At 41.0% G+C, this 18867-nt stretch overlaps 1 protein-coding gene across 4 annotated transcripts; it reads right to left on the reverse strand.

Moving 5' to 3' along the window:
- Window positions 1–9879: 9879 nt before the first annotated feature.
- Window positions 9880–16924, reverse strand: KRBOX1 (KRAB box domain containing 1). Of its 4 annotated transcripts, XR_006729792.1 has the most exons (5): window positions 15564–16924; window positions 15151–15371; window positions 13578–13660; window positions 11298–11424; window positions 9880–10141 (listed from the first exon to the last, which is right to left on the reverse strand). XR_006729792.1 is itself a non-coding variant. In XM_045529837.1 (3 exons), exons 1-3 carry the CDS (start codon window positions 13611–13613, stop codon window positions 10029–10031), a joined length of 276 nt encoding a protein of 91 aa, XP_045385793.1. In that variant the 5' UTR covers window positions 13614–13743; the 3' UTR covers window positions 9880–10028. The 4 variants fall into 4 exon arrangements, 1 of the variants encoding a protein (XP_045385793.1); XR_006729791.1 differs by having other exon boundaries at window positions 15151–16924; XR_006729793.1 differs by having other exon boundaries at window positions 11298–11440; window positions 15151–16924.
- Window positions 16925–18867: the final 1943 nt, after the last annotated feature.

An 18867-nucleotide genomic window follows, 5' to 3' on the forward strand; every position in this document is an offset into this window, starting at 1 on the left:
AACAGGCATTTCACATAAAGAATATCCAAATGGCCAAAAAGCATATAGAAATCATATTTAACATCATTAGTCATTAGCAAAATGCAAATTAAAATCACAATAATTACAACTATTTCACCATGAGAATGGCCAATAACAAAGGAGACTAACGAGGAGGAGACTATGGAGCAACTATGACTCTCACACATTGCTAGAGGCAGTATAAACCAAGCTACAGGCCTACCTCAGAGACATTGAGGGTTCAGTTCCAGACCACCACAATAAAATGAATATCACAATGAAGTGAGTCACAAGACTTTTGTGGTTTCCCAGTGCATGTAAAAGTTATGTTTACACTGTACTGTAGTCTATGAAGTGTGCAATGTCTTACAAAACAATGCACATACCTTAATTTAAAAATGCTTTATTGCTAAAAATGCTAATGATTATCTGATCCTTCAGAGAGCCATAATCTTGTTGCAGGTGGAAGTTCTTGCCTCCATGTTGATGGCTGCTGACTGACCAGGATGTTGGTTGCTCAAGACTGGGGTGGCTGCAGCAATTTCTTCAAACAAGACAACAATGACGTTGTGAACAGCACCACCCTGTGGCCAACATTCCATATGGAATTGTTCTATGCCTTTATTCAGCCTTGGGTCTTTCCTAGCTACTGTAGACAAAAGGAAGACAAACTCAGGGCAATGAGTACATTGGATGCCACAATCTGTCCTTCAGCAAGAAGATCCGTGGCTATGTGCCCACTGTGTGTTTAGGGCCTCCTAACTTTTAACTGGGCTCTAATTCAACAACCTTTTGCCATAGGCGTCTTATACACCTCAACCTAAACAAACCTCACCCCACTTCTATTTATTGCCAGCTGACCTTTTAATGTGGGATTCATAAAAATATAGTTCTTGCCACAGCACTTGTCTTCCACCATACATGGCTCCTATCTGCCTGTAGGTTTTTCTGAGCAGTATGAGAACAGATGCCGGGACTGTTCTCATAGCAAACAGAGGCAAATAGAGCAGGAAGCTGAGCTTTCTGTCGTGTTTGAAGGACACAAAAGGCCTATCTTCATGACGCCAGTATTTGAAGGCATGGCAGAAAGCACTAGGAAAAAAGTCTCAAAACCTTCCCCCCAAAAGTAATAAGAATTTCTTTTCTGGCAACTGGGAATATTTGAATACATTTTCAAAACATCAGCCTCTCTTTTTCCTCCCTGGCAATCCTTTGGCAACTATGCCTTCCTGACTCTTTGTTTATTTCTCTCTCTCCTCTCTCCTTTCTCCCCCACTTGTACCTTTCCCCTACTCAGTCTCAGAATACCTGCAAGACTTCATAAGAAGTACTAATGCCCCAAGTGAAAAAGAAAAAAAAGGATCTTGAGCACAATGTGTGAGGACCACAGAAAGTGGCATGGGGTCTACTCACCCACCCACACTTCAGTCATGTCAGGTCAGGTGCATCAGGCCCTACAGACACTTTAAAACACAGCCTCAAAGTTTACTAAGGAAAAATGGACAAATCCAGAAGCAACAGTAGATGTTAAACTAACTAACAGAACAAGAGACAAATATTAGTCAACGTATAAAAGATTTGAAGAATACAAAAACTAAGTACGCCTAATGGATCCTTATAGAATACTGTATCTAACAATTCCAAAATATATATTCTTTTGAAACATGGAACATTTTCCAAAAGTAAACATCCATTGTACAGTCTCAACATATTTCAAAGGACTGAAATCATACAGAGTATATTCTCTGACAATTATTCAACCAAGCTAGAAATCAGTAACATAAAATCCTCATGTGTTTAGAAATTACGAAATACATGTTTAAATAACTCATGTGTCAAAGAATATAGTCATAGTACAAATTAGAAAGTTTTTTGAACTGAATGAAAATGAAGATAAAATTTGAAGATACAAATAAAGACATGAACACAGGGAAGTTTATAGCCTAGATTCACATATTAAAAAATAAAAAGGTAGAAAACCAATGAGTTAAGCACTACCCCAAGCAGTTAGAAAAAGAAAAGCAAAAACAAAGGATAGGAGGAGTAAGTTAGTAAAGATGAGAGTAGCAATTAATAAAATAGAAAACAAACTATTAACATAATAAAGATGATCATAGTGAAATGCTGGTCTGTTGAAAAGGCTAATAAATTGATAAGCTTCTAATGAGACTGATCAAGAAAAATGAGAACTCACAAATAACCTGTATTATGAATGAAAAAGACATCAGTAGAGATTCTGTAATCATTAAAAATAAGAGGATATTATGAATACCTTTATACCTGTAAATTTAAAATTTTAACCGGAATAGAAAAAGTTTCAGAAAAATACAACTTACCAAAAAGAACAAAAGAAGAATGAAAATCTGAAATAGTCCTATTAAATAGACTGAATCTCTAATTTTTATCTTCCTACGAAGAAATTGCCAAGCTCAGATGCCTTCAGTAGGAGTTCTACAAAATTAACATGGAATAAACAATGTCAAACTTACTTAAAATCTTTCAAAGAACAGAAGAAAAAAGTATACCCCCCAACTCATCATATGAGGCTATCACAATATTGACAGCAAAATCTGATCAGGACAATATAAGAAAGAAAACCTACAGTCCAATTTCATTCATTACTATGGATGCCAAAATAGTATATAAATTAACAGTAAATCAAACATTGTAATATGCTTTTTAAAAAGCAGGAGGAAGAGGCTGGGTGAGGTGGCTCACACCTGTAATCTTAGCACCCTGGGAGGCCGTGGTGGCGCATGCCTGTAGTCCCAGCTACTTGGGAGCCTGAGGCAGAAGGATTGCTTGAGCCCAGGAGTTTGAGGTTGCTGTGAGCTAGGCTGATGACACGACATTCTAGCCAGGGTGACAGAGTGGGACTCTGCCTCAAAAAAAAAAAAAAGGCAGGATGAAGATAATACATCATGACACATATTAGTTTATTCAGGGATGCGAGATTTAACTTCACAAATCAATGTAATTGGCTACTTTAACAGATTAAAGGAGAAAAAGCATATGATCGTCTCCATAGACTTCAAAACAGCATTTGATAAAATGCAACTTCTTCTCTTTCTTAATTATAAATTAAGAGAAAAACCTTGCCAAAATACAAACACAGGGATTTCCCTTAATCTTACACAAAATATCTATAAAATGTTAGAGTAAAAGATCATACTTAATGAAATTATTGAGATTGGGAATAAGGCAAGAATGCCCACTACCACTGATGCTATTCAACATGGTAACCAGAGGTTCTAGCTAGTATAGTAAGACAAGAGAAATAAATAAAAACTATGACGACTGAAAAGACAGACACAAAACTGTGCCTATTTACAAATGACATCAATCTAAAGTAATCTACATATAAATTATCAGAATTTGTAGTTTAGTAAAATAGATGGATATAAACTCAATATAAAAATATCAATTTTATTTCTACATAACATTTACCAAATTAAATTTTAAAAATAGACCTATATTAGTTTTCTAGCACTGCCATAACAAATTAACATAAATGTATTGGATGTCAAACAGCACAGATTTATTATCTTACAGTTCAATAAATCAGAAGTCTGACATAGATCTCATCAGGTGAAAGTCAAGGTATCAACAGGGCTGCAGTCCTCTCTGGAGGCTCTAGGGGAGGATCTATTTTCTTGCCTTTTCCAGCCCCTAACGCTGTCTTGATTCCACAGTTTATAAGCGCCCTTCTTTCATCTTCAGAGCCATTATCGTTGCCTCACTTTGATCTTCTTCCAAAGTAACATAACCTTCTGAATACAGCCAGGAAAGGACTTCCAGTTTTATGGTCTCATGTCATTAGATTGGACCCATGTGGATAATCCAGGATAATCTCCCCATCTCCAGGTCCTTAACCTTAATTGCATCTGCAAAGTCCCTTTTGCCATGTGTTATGTGTATAAAGTAATACATTCATAGGCTCTGGGGATTAGGACATGAACATCTTTAGGGGGGCATTATTCTGCCTACCACAGTGCAGTTTATAATAGCATACAAATGTTACGTATCTAGGAATAAATTCATCAAAAGATCTTTAAAATGCTACACATAAAACTATAAACCATTATTGAGGGGGAGTGACCACAAAAATGGTGGCATACGAAACTGTTGAAGTTGATTTCTCCACAAAAGCAACCATGGAGCTGGAAAGAGCAATTGGAATCAACTAATTCGGAACTCTGGAACCTGATCAGACACTTAAAACAAGCAAGGTAGTGCTTGACAAAAAGACAGGCTGATGGGGTGTTTAGTTTTGGTTTTTATCACTGGATGACCACACATAATGGGTGAACAATGTTAGTGACCATAAACAAGGAATAATACAATTTACAAAAATAGTTTGGAAAAGTCACAAATGGATGGCTCCAGTACTCAACAAGCAAAAGCAAAAAATTCTTGAGTAGTGAGAGAATCAGATTTCCAGAGTTACCACTCTGGAGTTAATACTCTGAATGTCTGGTCTCAAAAAAAAAAAAAAAAAATTACAAGGCATACAAAGAAATATAGCCCATTCACAGGAAAAAAATTTTGACAGAAACTATCATTGAGGAAGCACCAATATTGGAATAGTGAGGCCAAAATGTTAAATCAATTATCTTAAATATACTCAATGAGCTCAAAACACTATGGACAAGGAATAAAGAAAACCAGGGAAATGATACATGAACACATTGAGAGTATCAACAGAAATTACAAAAAAGGAATCAAACAGAAATTCTGGAGTTCAAAAGTACAATAACTGAAATGACAAATTCACTGAAGGGGTTTAATAGCAAATTTGAACAGGCAGAAGAAAGGATCAGGGAACTTGAAGATAAAGCAATTGAAATTATCCAGTCTGAAGAACAGAAAGAAAAAAAATGTAGAAAAATTAACAGAGCCTGAGGGACCCCTGGGACACCTTCAATTTTGCCAAATATGCATCACAGAAACCCAGTGTGAAAAGAGAGAATGAGACAGAAAAAATACTTGGAGAAATAATGGTAGAAAACTTCCCAAATCTGATAAAACTTGAACTTGAACTTGAAGCTTGAATCTCAAATCTCAATGAACTTCAAGCAGGATAAACTGAAAGAGATCCACAATGAGACACATTATAGTCAAACTGTGGAAATCCAAAGGCAAAGAGAGGATTTTGAAAGCAGCAAGAGAGAACCAATTCAAGGGGGCCTTAATGAGATTAACAGCTGATTTCTCACCAGAAATCATGGGGGACAGAAGGCAGTGGGATGACATATTTTAAGTCCTGAAAGAAAGAAAAAATATTTCAACCAAGAATTCTACATCAGGCAAAATGATCCCTCAAAAATAAAGAAGATTAAGATATTTTGGGATTAAAAAAAGCTGAGGGAGTTCATTTTCAGTAGAATGCCCAATAAATGATAAAGGCAGTCCTTCAGGGTGAAATGAAAAGACACAAGACAGTAACTCAAAACTACAGGAAAAAATAAAGAATCCTGGTGCTATGGACTACATATTGTGTGCCTTCAAATTCATATATTGTAATCCTAACCCCCATGGGTTATTATGCATATCAGGAGGTAGGGCCTTTGACTCCACCCTCACGAACGGGATTAGTGTCCTTAAAAAAGAGACCCATAAAAGCTCCTTTGCCCCTTCCACCATGTGAGGATGTAGCAAAAAGACAGCCATCTATGAGCCAAAGAAGTGGGCCCTCACCAGACACGAAATATGCCAGTACCTTGATCTTGGACTGCCTAGCCTCTGTAAGAAATAAATTCCTGCTGTTTATAAGCTACCTAGTCTATTTTGTTATAGAAGCCTGAATGAATTAAGGCAACTAGTAAAGGTAACTACATAAGTAAATATATTAATAAAAGCCAGTATTGTTGTACTTTTGATTTGTAATTCCTCCTTTTTCTATACAATTTAAAAGGCAAATGCATAAAACAATAACTATAAATTTATGTTAATGGATTTAATCTGTGAGAGTAACAATATAAAGCCGGAAGTATGGACACGTATAGGACCAGAGTGTTTGAATACTGTTGAATTCAGTCCGACTTCACGAAACAAGGTATCTAATTTTGGGGGTTTGTTTGTAATTCTTGTTTCTACTTTTTTTTTTTTTTTTGAGACAGTCTCACTCCGTAGCCCAGGCTAGAGTGCCGTGGCGTCAGCCTAGCTCACAGCAACCTCAAACTCCTGGGCTCAAGCGATCCTCCTCCCTCAGCCTCCTGAGTAGCTGGGACTACAGGCATGCAACACCATGCCCGGCTAATTTTTTCTATATATATTTTTAGCTGTCCATATAATTTCTTTCTATTTTTAGTAGAGACGGGGTCTCACTCTCACTCAGGCTGGTCTCGAACTCCTGAGCTCAAACCATCTGCCTGCCTTGGCCTCCCAGAGTGCTAGGATTACAGGCGTGAGCCACCGCACCCAGCCTCTTGTTTCTACTTTTAAGACTAGCTTCCGGGGAAATACCCCTGGGTCAGCACAGATTGGTGGTCAGCCAATGGCTAGTCAGAAGTTGTACTTAAGCTCCCTGCCAGTTAGGCTTCCACCATTTGCTAATAGATCTGTGTGTGTGTGCTTGGAATTTAATCAAATTTTAGGCAGTTTAGTCTGACTGGATTTTACTTTCGGTGTGCTTAAGGCCTCACATATAGCCAAAGAGGAGGGACTACTGGGGCCCTCCCCAGTTCCTCCTGTGTATGCAGACTTGCACAAGTGTGCCACATTCCAGGCTAGTAGGGATATGTTAAAGCTTAATAAGGGTGATTATGGTCATTTTGTTTCTTGGGACTCTCTGTTAAATTTCCTGCTGGCCTCATGCCTGCCCCAACCAGTATCACAACTTCCAGCTGGCTGAAATGTTAGCCTTCCTGGATTGTCTGCTATTGTTCCTAGGCTATCCCACTACTCTTCTCAACACTCCTTGGCATGCATTTTTCCATGCTCACTACTGCTTAAATGAGCCCTCTCCAGCACCAAGCTTCCCAGACAGTCCTCATGGCCTCACTGTAATTACCAGCCACAGAGCTACATTAGGGAGTGAGAATCACCCCAGACAAAAACAACACAGACTCCCACTGAGGTTCGATAGGTTTTCTTGAATAAATACTTCTCAATTGGATGTATGCCTTGGTCAATTTACAGCATCCCCAAAGTAACTGATAACATTTTTTTTCAGTTTCATTGTTTTTAAGGTAGGGTATTTGCCAAGCTCCTTGTTTTTCTACTCCAGAGGTCCTGCCCCTTACTTCCGTTCACTTTTCATCCTACGAAACAGGTCTCATGGCCAAACTTGACTTAGTGAGAAGTATAAATCCTCCCTCAGAAATAATGAGTAAATCTTTGGTGAACAGTCACACAATCTATCGCATAAATTTCTCTTGACCCCTCACTGCCCATCTGGATGGTCTCCCCTCACATATTAAGCTCCCAGATTGGTTGACACAAGTTGATATTTCCATCCCGAGATCTATCAGATTCAGAAATGAGGGAGCAGCCTGCAGCTTGCATGTGATGCCACCAATCCACCAGGTGCTGGCCTTGTAAGTTTTCTCTTTGACCCAGACGCCCTATGATCTGGCCACACTGTGTGTAGTTTCCTTCCTTTTCCTATTGCTCCAAAGTCAGAAAAAAGACTTTTGGCTTTTTTTAGTAGAGCTTCCATTGCTAGTGACCTTTTGCAACAAATACCCATAATCACTTAGCATGCCCTACCTAGTGCCTCCAAACTCAGGGACATTAGTAACAGCTTGCACGGATATTCTCCACTTGTTGTAAACTTTCTCAGTAAAACCTTTGAGTCTTTCTCAAAAAAGACTGTAGTCCAGACCCGTCCACACAAGCCTTATGAAAGTCCTTAAGTAGAGGCAATAAGGTGTGCTATGATCGGAATGTGTCCCCCAAAATTCATGTGTTAGACATTTAATCCCCAATGTTGTATTGAGGTGGGGCCTTTTGGGAGGTGTTTATTTAGGTCTGCCTTCATGAACATATTAATGCTATTATGAAAGTATAAAAGGGCTTGACAGGAGTCTGATTCTCTCTTGCCCTTCTGTCTTTGGCCATGTGAGAACACATTGTTCCTTCCCTCTGGAGGACACAGCATTCAAGGTGCCATCCTGGAAGCCAAGACTATACCCTTGCCAGACACCAAACTTGCCAGTGCCTTGATCTTGGACTGCCTGGCCTCTAGAACTGTGAGAAATTAACTATTCTTTATAAATTACCAAGTTTCAGGTACCCCATTAGAGCAGCGCAAACGGACTAAGACCAGTGGTACGTTGATATGTGCTCTCGTCTTTTTATGCAGTCTTTTATTCTTTTCAGGTCAAGATCAGGCCACAGGCGTGGGGAGTTAGACCTAGCTGTCTGTGTTCAAGTTATCATCTTATCTGGAATTGAAATATTTTGAGTGATATTTGAAAACACAGAATTTAAACAAAATTGTAATGGGTCTACTACATCCCAATCGGTTTCAAGTTGGAGGATACAGTAACGTTTATAAGGACTAACTCACTTTCTAGCATTGTTAACAATGCTATTTCAGTTCCCATTGTGCTAGAAAAACTCAGTAAAAGGTAAACTACTATTTTTTCTTATAACTTAACGCGCTTCTCTAAGATCTCAGTCTGCCCGGACCAAAAAAACTTTATTAAAGTCCAATCCAATAATATGGTCCTACCAATAAATTGTCTCAGATATTATCTCAATAACTCTCCAGCTCCAAGTCTCTATTTCAGGGCTTCTCCTTCCTTCCAGTTGCTGGTCTAGTGGTTAGTTCTCTTGGCATGAATGGACTTCAATGCAGATTCTATCATGGGGTGCTACATTACATTCAGGGGCACAATTAGGTATAAGCAGTTTCCTGGCATAGGCGATCCTAATGAGGAACAACCACCTGTCCTCCCCCAAAACAGTCCACCCCAACATCTCTGATAGATTTTTCTCACCACAGAGAAGTCTATGGATCTGTCAAACCACTTTAGGATCCCATTTCCATTGCCTACCTTATACCTACTGCAAACATTGTAATTCTCCTATACTAAACTCCGCTCAGCAGAAACAGTCATGGCTAAGTCATGGCAGGGAAAAAAAAGAATGGCCTCTCCTGCCACTCTGCCCCCCCATCTTCATAGCAGTATAGGATATACCTACTGATTCTCATTCTCATGATCACAAACTCCAGATGAGGGAACTTGGCCTTCAGTTTAGTCACCTTACCCCCAGACCTGACAGGATTCTCTTGCCTCCCACTCTACCTCTCCCCGCAATTATCCAGGCAGGGAGAGAGGTAGTAGGGATGATTCTTCCCAAACTCTCCCTCCACCCCTCTTTATACATCTACCTCTGTTTGGGAGGGAGAAGAAATTAGTTTCTCTGGGTCACAAATTTCCTCCAATTATTTTGGCTTCACAACTGGAAAATGCTGTTTGATCTTCATAATTGGGAGTCAAGGTCTTTCTGCTCTATCCACTCAATAGACATTATTTACACATAAAAAAGAATGAAGTACTGATACAGTTACAAAATGGATGAACCCTAAAAACATTATGTTAAGTGAAAGCCAGTTGCAAAAGACTACATATTGTATGGCTGCATTAATATCACACATCCACAATAGGCAAATCTATAGAAACAGAAAGTAGGTAGGTGGTTGCCTAAAACTGAGATGGGGGAGGGGGGATGGAGAGTGACTGCTAATGGATATGGGTTTCTTTTTGGGATAAAAAACAAGATCTGAACGTAGATTGTGGTGATGCTTGCACAACTCCGTGAATATTCTAAATTACCAGTGTACTGTATAATCTGTACGGGTGAGTTGTTCGGTCTATGAATTATAGCTCCATAAAGCTGTTTAAAAAGGACTTGAGAGCCTGCTTTGTACATCAAAATGAGGAATTTTAATGAACCAAAAAACATTCAATCAACACAAATTGAATAGTCTACAGAAAAGGTAATGCGCATTTGACAGTGGTTAAGGTGGCTCTTAAATCCACTCCTTACTTGGAAAACTGGTATTTAAAGGTCAAGAATCAAGCCTTTGTTCTGTCTTCGCGGCATTGATCACTTCCCAGAATTTTTAATTTTATTGTACGGGATATTATTTTAGCCAATTGAGTAACTCTTCTGAGTTGTGAGAGGTAGCCTAAAGGGGAAGAAAATCATAATAACTGTAAGCTATCCTGAAATATTTCAGTATACAAATTTAATATATTAAATCTCATAAAAAGCAAAAATAAGTTTTTCTATTTGTTCTACTGGTTAGTGGACAAGATAATATTGCACTGACTTTATCAATTTTATAAAACTGGGAGAACTGGAAAAAGTGATCACACATAACCAGTAGAGTATTTAAAAAAATTTTCTACATATCCCCAAGGGATGAAAGCATCCCATTGTGTGAAATACTGAAGCAGGGTATCGTGCACTACAGTTTAAAGGGATGGAAAGCAATGAACAACAGACTAGTCAGGAAAGAGTGTACTCAAGGATCCCAATGTACCCCACAATGCTGGGCACAGAGAACACACACCTTTCACTTTGATGAAATGAAAAGATAAAGCAGGAGAAGACCCCCTCCCCCCACCCTCCCACTTGATTAATTCACATGTGAGGCCTGCTCTCTGGCCTCTCTTGCTTAGGGCTCCCTGAGGCTGAGTGTACCATGGCTCTTTCCCTTGCTCCAGCTGAGAGATCAGAGCTGGCTTGGAAATGTGTGGCTCTGCTTGAAGGGAAGAAGACAAACACGATGCAGAGTCACAGGAATCAATTTCAGTCTGTGGCTTCCAGATCAAGCAGGGGAGGTAAAGAGGGTAATTCCTGGGTAGGTTCAGGAAGGGAGCCTGACAAGCAGCCTTAGGATAGTGCTCGCAAGGAAGCCTGAAAGAATACCCTGGGAGGCAGATTTCTATTTAAAGGGAAACAAGATTTCTTACCCTCTTTGTCAGAGGATAAAAAATTCCCACTGTGGGAAAAAGACACATGGCTCCTAGGAGCAACTCCCAGAGGGAGACAAAGGGGCTGAGTTCTCTCAAAATAATTTGGAGGTTCAATACTAGGCTGAGGGTACCAAGATAAAGCTCAAGCCCTGAGGTACCTGGAGAATCACCTCTAAGGCAGGTAGGGAAAAGGGGTAGCTTTTATGATGGAAATAGAAGGAAAGCCTTTAGGAGGTCAACAGACCCCAGGGTTTTCAATACTTAGCAACTTATGACATTGCCATTTGGGGTCAGCTAATAATTAGAAGAGGGCCATTTAACTTCTGAGGGCCCAGGCAGAGCCCAGCAGCAGAGAAGGCTTACCCAGGACTGCCACAGCCTCAGAGTTCTCCAGGATGGCATCGCTGTACAAGGCCCTCTGAGTAGGCATCAGGCTGTCCCATTCCTCCTCGGTGAAGTACAGAGCCACGTCCTCAAAAGTCACCGATTCCTGAAACGACAAGTTCCTGTTCTCCCAGACCTCAGTACTTTGGTGATGGTCAAAACTGTCAATGAGAGGCCTGGGAAGAGCACCTACAATGATATCTATTCAGTACTGGGTCCTTCATGTGCCTGAGGGGCTTTTCTGTGAAATTTAGAAGGTGTAGAAGAAGAGGACACAGAATGAAAGGTAACCAGTCAGAATTTAGCATACTCTCCCAGTTAAAACCAAGTATCTCTCCACTATGAGCTTCCAAACAAGTGACCTCCACAAAGACACTAAACCTGCTGTATAGGTGGGCTTAGGCCTCAGCATAAAATACACCTACAGAAGGAAGCTGACTCCTGGACATGGTCTGCACCTTAGCTCTAAGCCCATCCCCACTGTGTATATATACCCGTGATTATTTGGGTCACTCATACCACTGTCATTTCCCAGTTCTGTTTTCATCCCAGTCCTTCCTTCATGCTTGTCTCCTTGCCCACTCCCCAAGCACAAAGCTCTCGGATCTGTCAATGAACTCCCACTCCCACCCCACCTTCATGCAGCAGTAGTGAGGTCAAAGAGACACAGGAAAATACTATGTACTTGGGATAGGCTAAGTCTAGACCAACTTCATGCAGAAGCTCAAGACAGGCCTGAAAAAAGGTGACTACTGACAGTTTTCAATCCCTGGAGTTTAGCTCTGTATTTCAGAAATAGAGCTCTAGGGAAAATGGTCTTAACCTGGAGTACGTAATTAAGGCGACATATGAGCCAGGTGCCAAAGAAAGTTTTGTCAATTATCTTTTTGATATACTTTAAAACTATCTTGGAGGAAAGCCCTCCATGTTATATTATTTTGCAAAAATATTTTACTCCCCTGACAAGTGATGGTCCTGAATCAAATGGATAATGGTATTGGGGGGGGGGAGAACTTTGATCCATATCTCACACCCTTAATTTGACATGAATCATAGACCTAAGTAGAAAGCTAAAACAAAAAATATTCAAAGAATATCTTCATCACCTTTGAATAAGAAAACAAACCCATATACTGGACTTCATTAAAAATAAGAAATCTGTTTATCAAAGGACATCATTGAGAGAGTGAAAAAGCTGTCCTCTCCGTTTACTTGGGGAAAAAAAAAAAGAGAGTGAAAAAGAAAGCCACTGACTGGGAGAAGATATTTTATAATACAGACGTTTGACAAAGGACTTATATCTACAATAAGGAACCACTACAACTTAGCGGGGGCGGGGGAAGGCACACAGTATAGGAAAAATCTCTGAACAGGGACTTCACATAAGAGGATAGCCACGTAGCCAATAAACATGAAATGGTGGTCAGCATCACTGCTTACTGGAAAGGAGGAAATTTTTAAAACCCCAATGACATACTATAAACAAATGACAAATGTTGGTGAGGATGTAGAGCAACAAACTGTGCACTGCTGGTAGAGAACAAATTGGAAGAACCATTTTGGAAACCTGTTGGGCACCATCTAATAAAACTAACCCAGTGTATACCCTACGATCTAGCAATGTCACTCCTAGAGATATACTCAAGAAAATGAGCACCTAAGTGCACCCAAAGATAAGAGTGTTCACTGCATTCTTATTCACTGTACCCCAAAACAGGAAACAGCCAGAAGTTCATCTACAGTAGAAAAAATAAACAAAATATGGTATGACCATATAATGGAAAACTATCCAGCAATGATAAAGAACAAACTACTGCTATGTGCAAGATAAGTGAAGTTCACAGACGTAATATTGAGCAAAAGAAGGTAGATACAAAGGAGTACATGTTAAAGGACTCCATTTATATAACATTCAAGAACAAAACTAATCTATGGTGACAGAAGTTAGAATAGTGGTTAACTCTGGGGTGGTGCACTGCTGGGGAGGGGGCATGAAGCACCACCTTTTCTGGTGCTAATCTACGTCCTGATATGAATGATGGCCATACAGGTGAATATGTTTCTAAAAAGTGAGCAATACAGTTAGGATTTGTATGTAAGCTAAACCTAAATGAGGAATTTACACATATATACGTGCATACATAAAAGTTTGTTTTATATGTTTATGTGCCTGTGTGTGTGTATAAATGTACCTTCATATACAATATATATGTATAAACACACATGTATATGTACAGAGGTAGAGGAAACTCAGCTCACCTGGGACTCGGTTCCTACGGATGCAGCTGCCATCATTTGACCTCTTTTATTCCCGTCTTTGGTAAAGGTCAAAGTCTCAAGGGCTGAAGGTAAAGAAGGGAAATGCAAATCAAAACCACAATGAGATATCACTTAACTCCAGTGAGAATGGCCTTTGTCAAAAAGTCCCAAAACAATAAACGTTGGTGTGGATGCCGAGATGGGAACACTCATACACTGTCGGTGGGACTGCAAACTAGTGCAACCTCTGTGGAAAGCAATATGGAGATACCTCAAAGACATACAAGTAGACCTACCATTTGATCCAGCAATCCCATTACTGGGCATCTACCCAAAAGAACAAAAGACATTCTATAAAAAAGACACCTGCACTCGAATGTTTACAGCAGGACAATTCACAATTGCAAAGATGTGGAAACAACCCAAGTGCCCATCAATACATGAGCGGATTAATAAATTGTGGTATATGTATACCATGCAGTACTATTCAGCCACAAAAAACAACGGTGATACAGCACCTCTTGTATTATCCTGGATACAGCTGGAACCCATTCTACTGAGTGAAGTATCCCAAGAATGGAAAAGTAGGCGCCACATGTACTCACCATCAAATTGGTTTTAACTGACCCACACCTAAGTGCACATACAGCAGTAACACTCATCGGGGGTCGGGCAGATGGGAGGGGGGCGGAGGGGAAGGGCACATACACACACAATGAGTGCGATGTGCACCGTCTGGGGAACGGACACGACTGAAGCTGACTCGGGTGGGGCAAGGGCAATACATGTAACCTAAACATTTGTACCCCCATAATATGCTGAAATGGAAAAAAAAGAAAAAGAAACATTAGTGACGATAACCCTACTGACCGCAATTCCATAATTCACACGTACCACCTCTCACGCATCCCGATACTCTACAAAGGAAACTATGGTAAACCCTGGACACACGTTAGGTGCTTGACGGATACGGCTCATGAGATTTTAGGTTTAACATTCACGTGAGCCACGCAAACCCCAGGGCTCCGCGTTCTCCGGCAGGTGGGCCTAGCCGGCTCTCTCCTGAGGGGGCGGGGGCAGAAACATTTCAGCATTTTCAAATTCTGGCCGTTCCTCGACAGTAACAAGCTTCACCACGTCAGGTGAATGAAGTGATCACAGACCAACTGCCTGAAACCAAGTGAAAAGGGAAAAACTGTACACAAGCCAGGGGGCAGGGCTGGCCTTTCCTCGAGCGGACACAGACGGGGGTCAGAGCAAGCCACCGGCACGTCCTGCTGCCGCTGTCCTGCAGCGTGGACGCTTAAACCTTTCCGGGGGCCTCGATGTTAACACTTGCACCTGTGTCACTAACCGAATGTTAACAGGCCGCCGGCGGGCCGTCCAGGGCACCGGGAAACGAGGCGGCGGGCGCCTCCCGCCAGCCACCCACGCCAGGCCGCGCGTCCTCTCGACGCCACCAGCCGCGCCCGGAGGCCGGAGGGCTGGCAGAGGACCCCAGTAGCAACAGTGGCCGCACCCGCCTCCCCTGGGGCCCGTCCCGTCCCTCTCGGGTCAAGCCAGACCCGCTTACCGTGGGCTCCCGGCGGCCTCAGCAGCTTCTCAGCACACGGAGGTTGTCGGCACCACACAGCGCTCCTCACACACCGCAGCCTCGCGCGTTAAAAATGGCGGCGGCGGAAGTACAAAGGTAGCGCCGGATCAACGATATCGCGCCCACTGGCCGGCCGTACACGCCCGGGGATTCTCTCTAGGAATCTTGGAGGACCCCTCACTCTTGGTTGTTCCCGCCTTCTAGTTCCCGCGAGACAAAAGCCCGAGGGGGAAAAGAGAGGGCCGAGGAGTTAGGCGCCTCCCTGCTTCCCAGAGCCTTGTTCTGAGTTGAGGCGCCTTGCTCATGACATTGCATCATCATGCCACCTCTGAATACCGGCTTCCAATGACTTTATCCAAGTTTGTGACAATAACTGCAAATACAAGGCTTACCCCAAATGGGCAGGCAAATGTGAACGGTAGTACGTTTTCTGGTCTTCTTAAAGTTGCCGTTTGGAATATTATAGCGTAATCAATGAATCACGCACTGTACAACCGGGACTTCTCTGCAGTATCACTGCGTACCTGGAATGGGATAACTTTCAGCGTTGCTCACACGCTTCCCTTCCATACCCCGCCACCAGCAGAGAGGAATAAGCAACTCAACGGGCCCACGGGCAGAATGACAAGAGCAGTTCAATTCCCCCAAGAAATATCCATCCCTCATTTAGCAGAGCTTAAGGCCATCCCAGGACAGTGTGGCGTCACTGCATCAATCAGAGGTAAGAGAGGATATCTACCAGAAAAGCGTGTTGAAAGCCCTCAGAGGAGATAGCTGTGGCCATCCCCAGAGAACTTCCTGACATACTGCACCAAAGCCTGTGGAAGTGGGTGGAGCGACTAGCCTGATGCCAACCGTGAGGAGTGAAGAAGATAGAAGACATTTGCTGCCACGTCCGTTGTCCTTGGATGTTGTAGACCACAGGCAGTATTGCAGTAGGAGCACAAATGAGCAAGAGCTGACACAGGGACCCCTCAAGCCTCAGAGACACAGTGCCTACCTACGATTAAAGCTGAATCACAACACCAAATCTCTCACCATCATCAGAATATCAAATGTTGAGTAACAAATAATAACGATCTACTGCTAGAAGAAGGATAAGAACATGGAGAGAGACCCTCTCTGAGGCACAGGAATAAAGGGACGGCCTAAAGGTGAGGGTGGTGCAAACACAGAAAATCCCTGTTAGCAAACCAGTCTACACACTAAACACAAGGTGATACTAGAAAAACTGGAAGCCTGTGGGTAACCACAGCAACAAAAAAACCTAAACACAGCTCAACTCCTGATTAGACTGACTCAACTCTCTATGATAAAGATCTCCCAAAAGAAAAAAATATGCGCATTTCATTTTTGCCTCAGTCTCTATTATAGTACACAAGATTTTGGGCTTTCAACAACAACAAAAAATTACAAGGCATACAAAAAAGAGGCAAGAAAAAATAAAACACACTATCCTAAGATAAAAAAAACCAACAGATACAGAAGTTGGAACTATCAGAAAGAGAGTTAAAACAGTTAAGATTAATACGGTAAAGGGCTTAGTGGAAAAGATAATCAGATAGTTAGTTTCATCAAATAAAAAGAATCTATAAGAAAGAATCAAACAAAAATTCTATTATAGAAATTAAAAACATGCCTGTAGAGATGACAAGTTCCTTCAAGGAACTCATCAGTGGATTCAATATAACCAAGAAAAAAATCGGTGAACTTAAAAATTGTTCAGTAGAAATTACCCAAACTGAAAGATAAAGTAAAAAGAGAGCGCGCAAGGGGGGGGGGGGGGAGAGAGAGAACAGAGTTTCTGAACGCTTGGGACAATATCAAATGGTCTAACCTATATGTAATTGGGATCCCAGAAGGAGAAGAGTGTATTTGTATGTATGTAAGTATGTTAATGTGCCTATAAGTATGTGTACTACATGTGTATATTATGTGTATAAATATATATACACAAACAAATATGTGAAGGCAGCCAGAGAAAAAAGACACATCACATACAGAGAAACACAAATAAGAATTACAACAAATTTTGCCATCAGGAATCATACAAACAAGGGAGAATGATGTAGCATCTTTAAAGTGTTGACAGTGGGTTGGGGGAGGGCAGGACTTTTCAACCCAGAATTTTATATTCAGCAAAAATATCTTTTAATAATGCAGGAGAAATAAAGACTTTTTCAGATAAAGGAAACAAAATTCACTGCCACCGGATGTGGACTATAAGAAATGCTAAAGAGTGTTCTTCAGGCATAATGAATATGATACCAGACAAAAAAAATTGGATGTACAGAAAGAAAGAAAGAACTCTGGAAGTGGCAAAAAATGAAAATAAGTATAAAATTAACTTTTTTCTCATTTTTAGAACTACTCTAGAAGATTAGTCACTGTCTAAAGCAAAAATCATAGCAATGTACTGTGTTAATAGCATATATGAAAGTAAAACTTAACAAAAAATAGCACAGCTGTTGGGAGAGAAGATTTGGCAGTATTCTGTTATAAAGCTCATACACTACATGAAAACTGATATATTATTTGAAGATAGATTCTGATGAAAGATGTATATTGTAAGCAGGGGGTGAGGAGCAGTAGATGCTCAGAAAGTTTATCGATTTTCTATTCCCATTTACCTGGATCCTTTTGAACATACTCATTTCTAATTCTTTCACTCACTTTGACCTAGGGAAGAAAATGGACTTTGCAGGTAGGCAGAGTAACTGACTTTGCAAGTGATTTGATCACCCACTATAGACAAAAAGTCTTCCTCTGAATAAATCTGTGTTTCCATTGTGGTGTTCCCTTTATGCTGAAATGTGCTCATCCTTTGTAGCAGGTTTCTGAAGGCTCAATGACCAACATAGTTCCAGACGTGGTTGGTCTAGGCAAAGGTTTCTCCACAGCAGCACTGTTGGCATTTGGAGCCAGACAATTCCTTTTCATGGGGCACTGTCCTGTGCATTGTAGTATACTTAGCAGCATCCCTGGCCTCTACCCTCTACATGTCAATAGCAGCCCCCACACAAATTGTGACACCAAAAAATGTCTCTAAAAATTGCCCAATGTCCCCTGGAAAGGGGAACAAAATCATCACCAGTTTAGAACCACTGGCCTAAACAGACATAGTCACTCATTCTTTGAAAGAGCAAGACATGGTTGAGAATTGGAAGCAGAGGAAAGCTCAAGTTGAGACCTAAGTGGGAGACTGAGGGGAAATGGAACCAAACCACAGATTAAAACAAATCAATAGTACAGTTTTGAATATTTACCTAATAAATTTGGATTTTGTTTTACAAGCAATGGGAAGGGAGTAATATGGTTAGATTTTCATTTTAAGAAAATATCCTTGATCTCAGAATGAGAAAGAATTGAAAGGATAGTAGCTGTCACAAAACTCTGAGATGGTAACTATATGACATAAAGTGGAGGAAATAGAAAGAAAATGGTGACCTGCTGCAGTAGAATCACCAAAACCTGGTCAGACTGTTTATAAGGGTGCAGGTTAGAAAGGAGCCGAAGGTTCCCATGAAGTTCCTGGCTTGGATGAGTGGCTGAGTGGTGGGGAAAACAGGGTTTAATGAACACCTGCTGGTTAGGATAACAAATTTCTTTTTGTACAGGTGAAACCCTGATACATAGTTTAATCCAAACAGTGAGGCCGGGCGCAGCGGCTCACGCCTGTAATCCTAGCATTCTGGG

Source organism: Lemur catta, chromosome 18 (assembly GCF_020740605.2).
Source record: "Lemur catta isolate mLemCat1 chromosome 18, mLemCat1.pri, whole genome shotgun sequence".
NCBI lineage: Eukaryota > Metazoa > Chordata > Mammalia > Primates > Lemuridae > Lemur > Lemur catta.

Coding starts and splice junctions, on each gene's coding strand:
- KRBOX1 (XM_045529837.1), bottom strand. CDS start 13,613: ATGATGGCAGCTGCATCCGTAGGAACCGAGTCCCAG. Junction 11,425..13,577: donor CCGTAGGAACCGAGTCCCAG/GTGAGCTGAGTT, acceptor TTGTCGTTTCAG/GAATCGGTGACTTTTGAGGA. Junction 10,142..11,297: donor TGAGGCTGTGGCAGTCCTGG/GTAAGCCTTCTC, acceptor CTTCCCCTTTAG/GCTACCTCTCACAACTCAGA.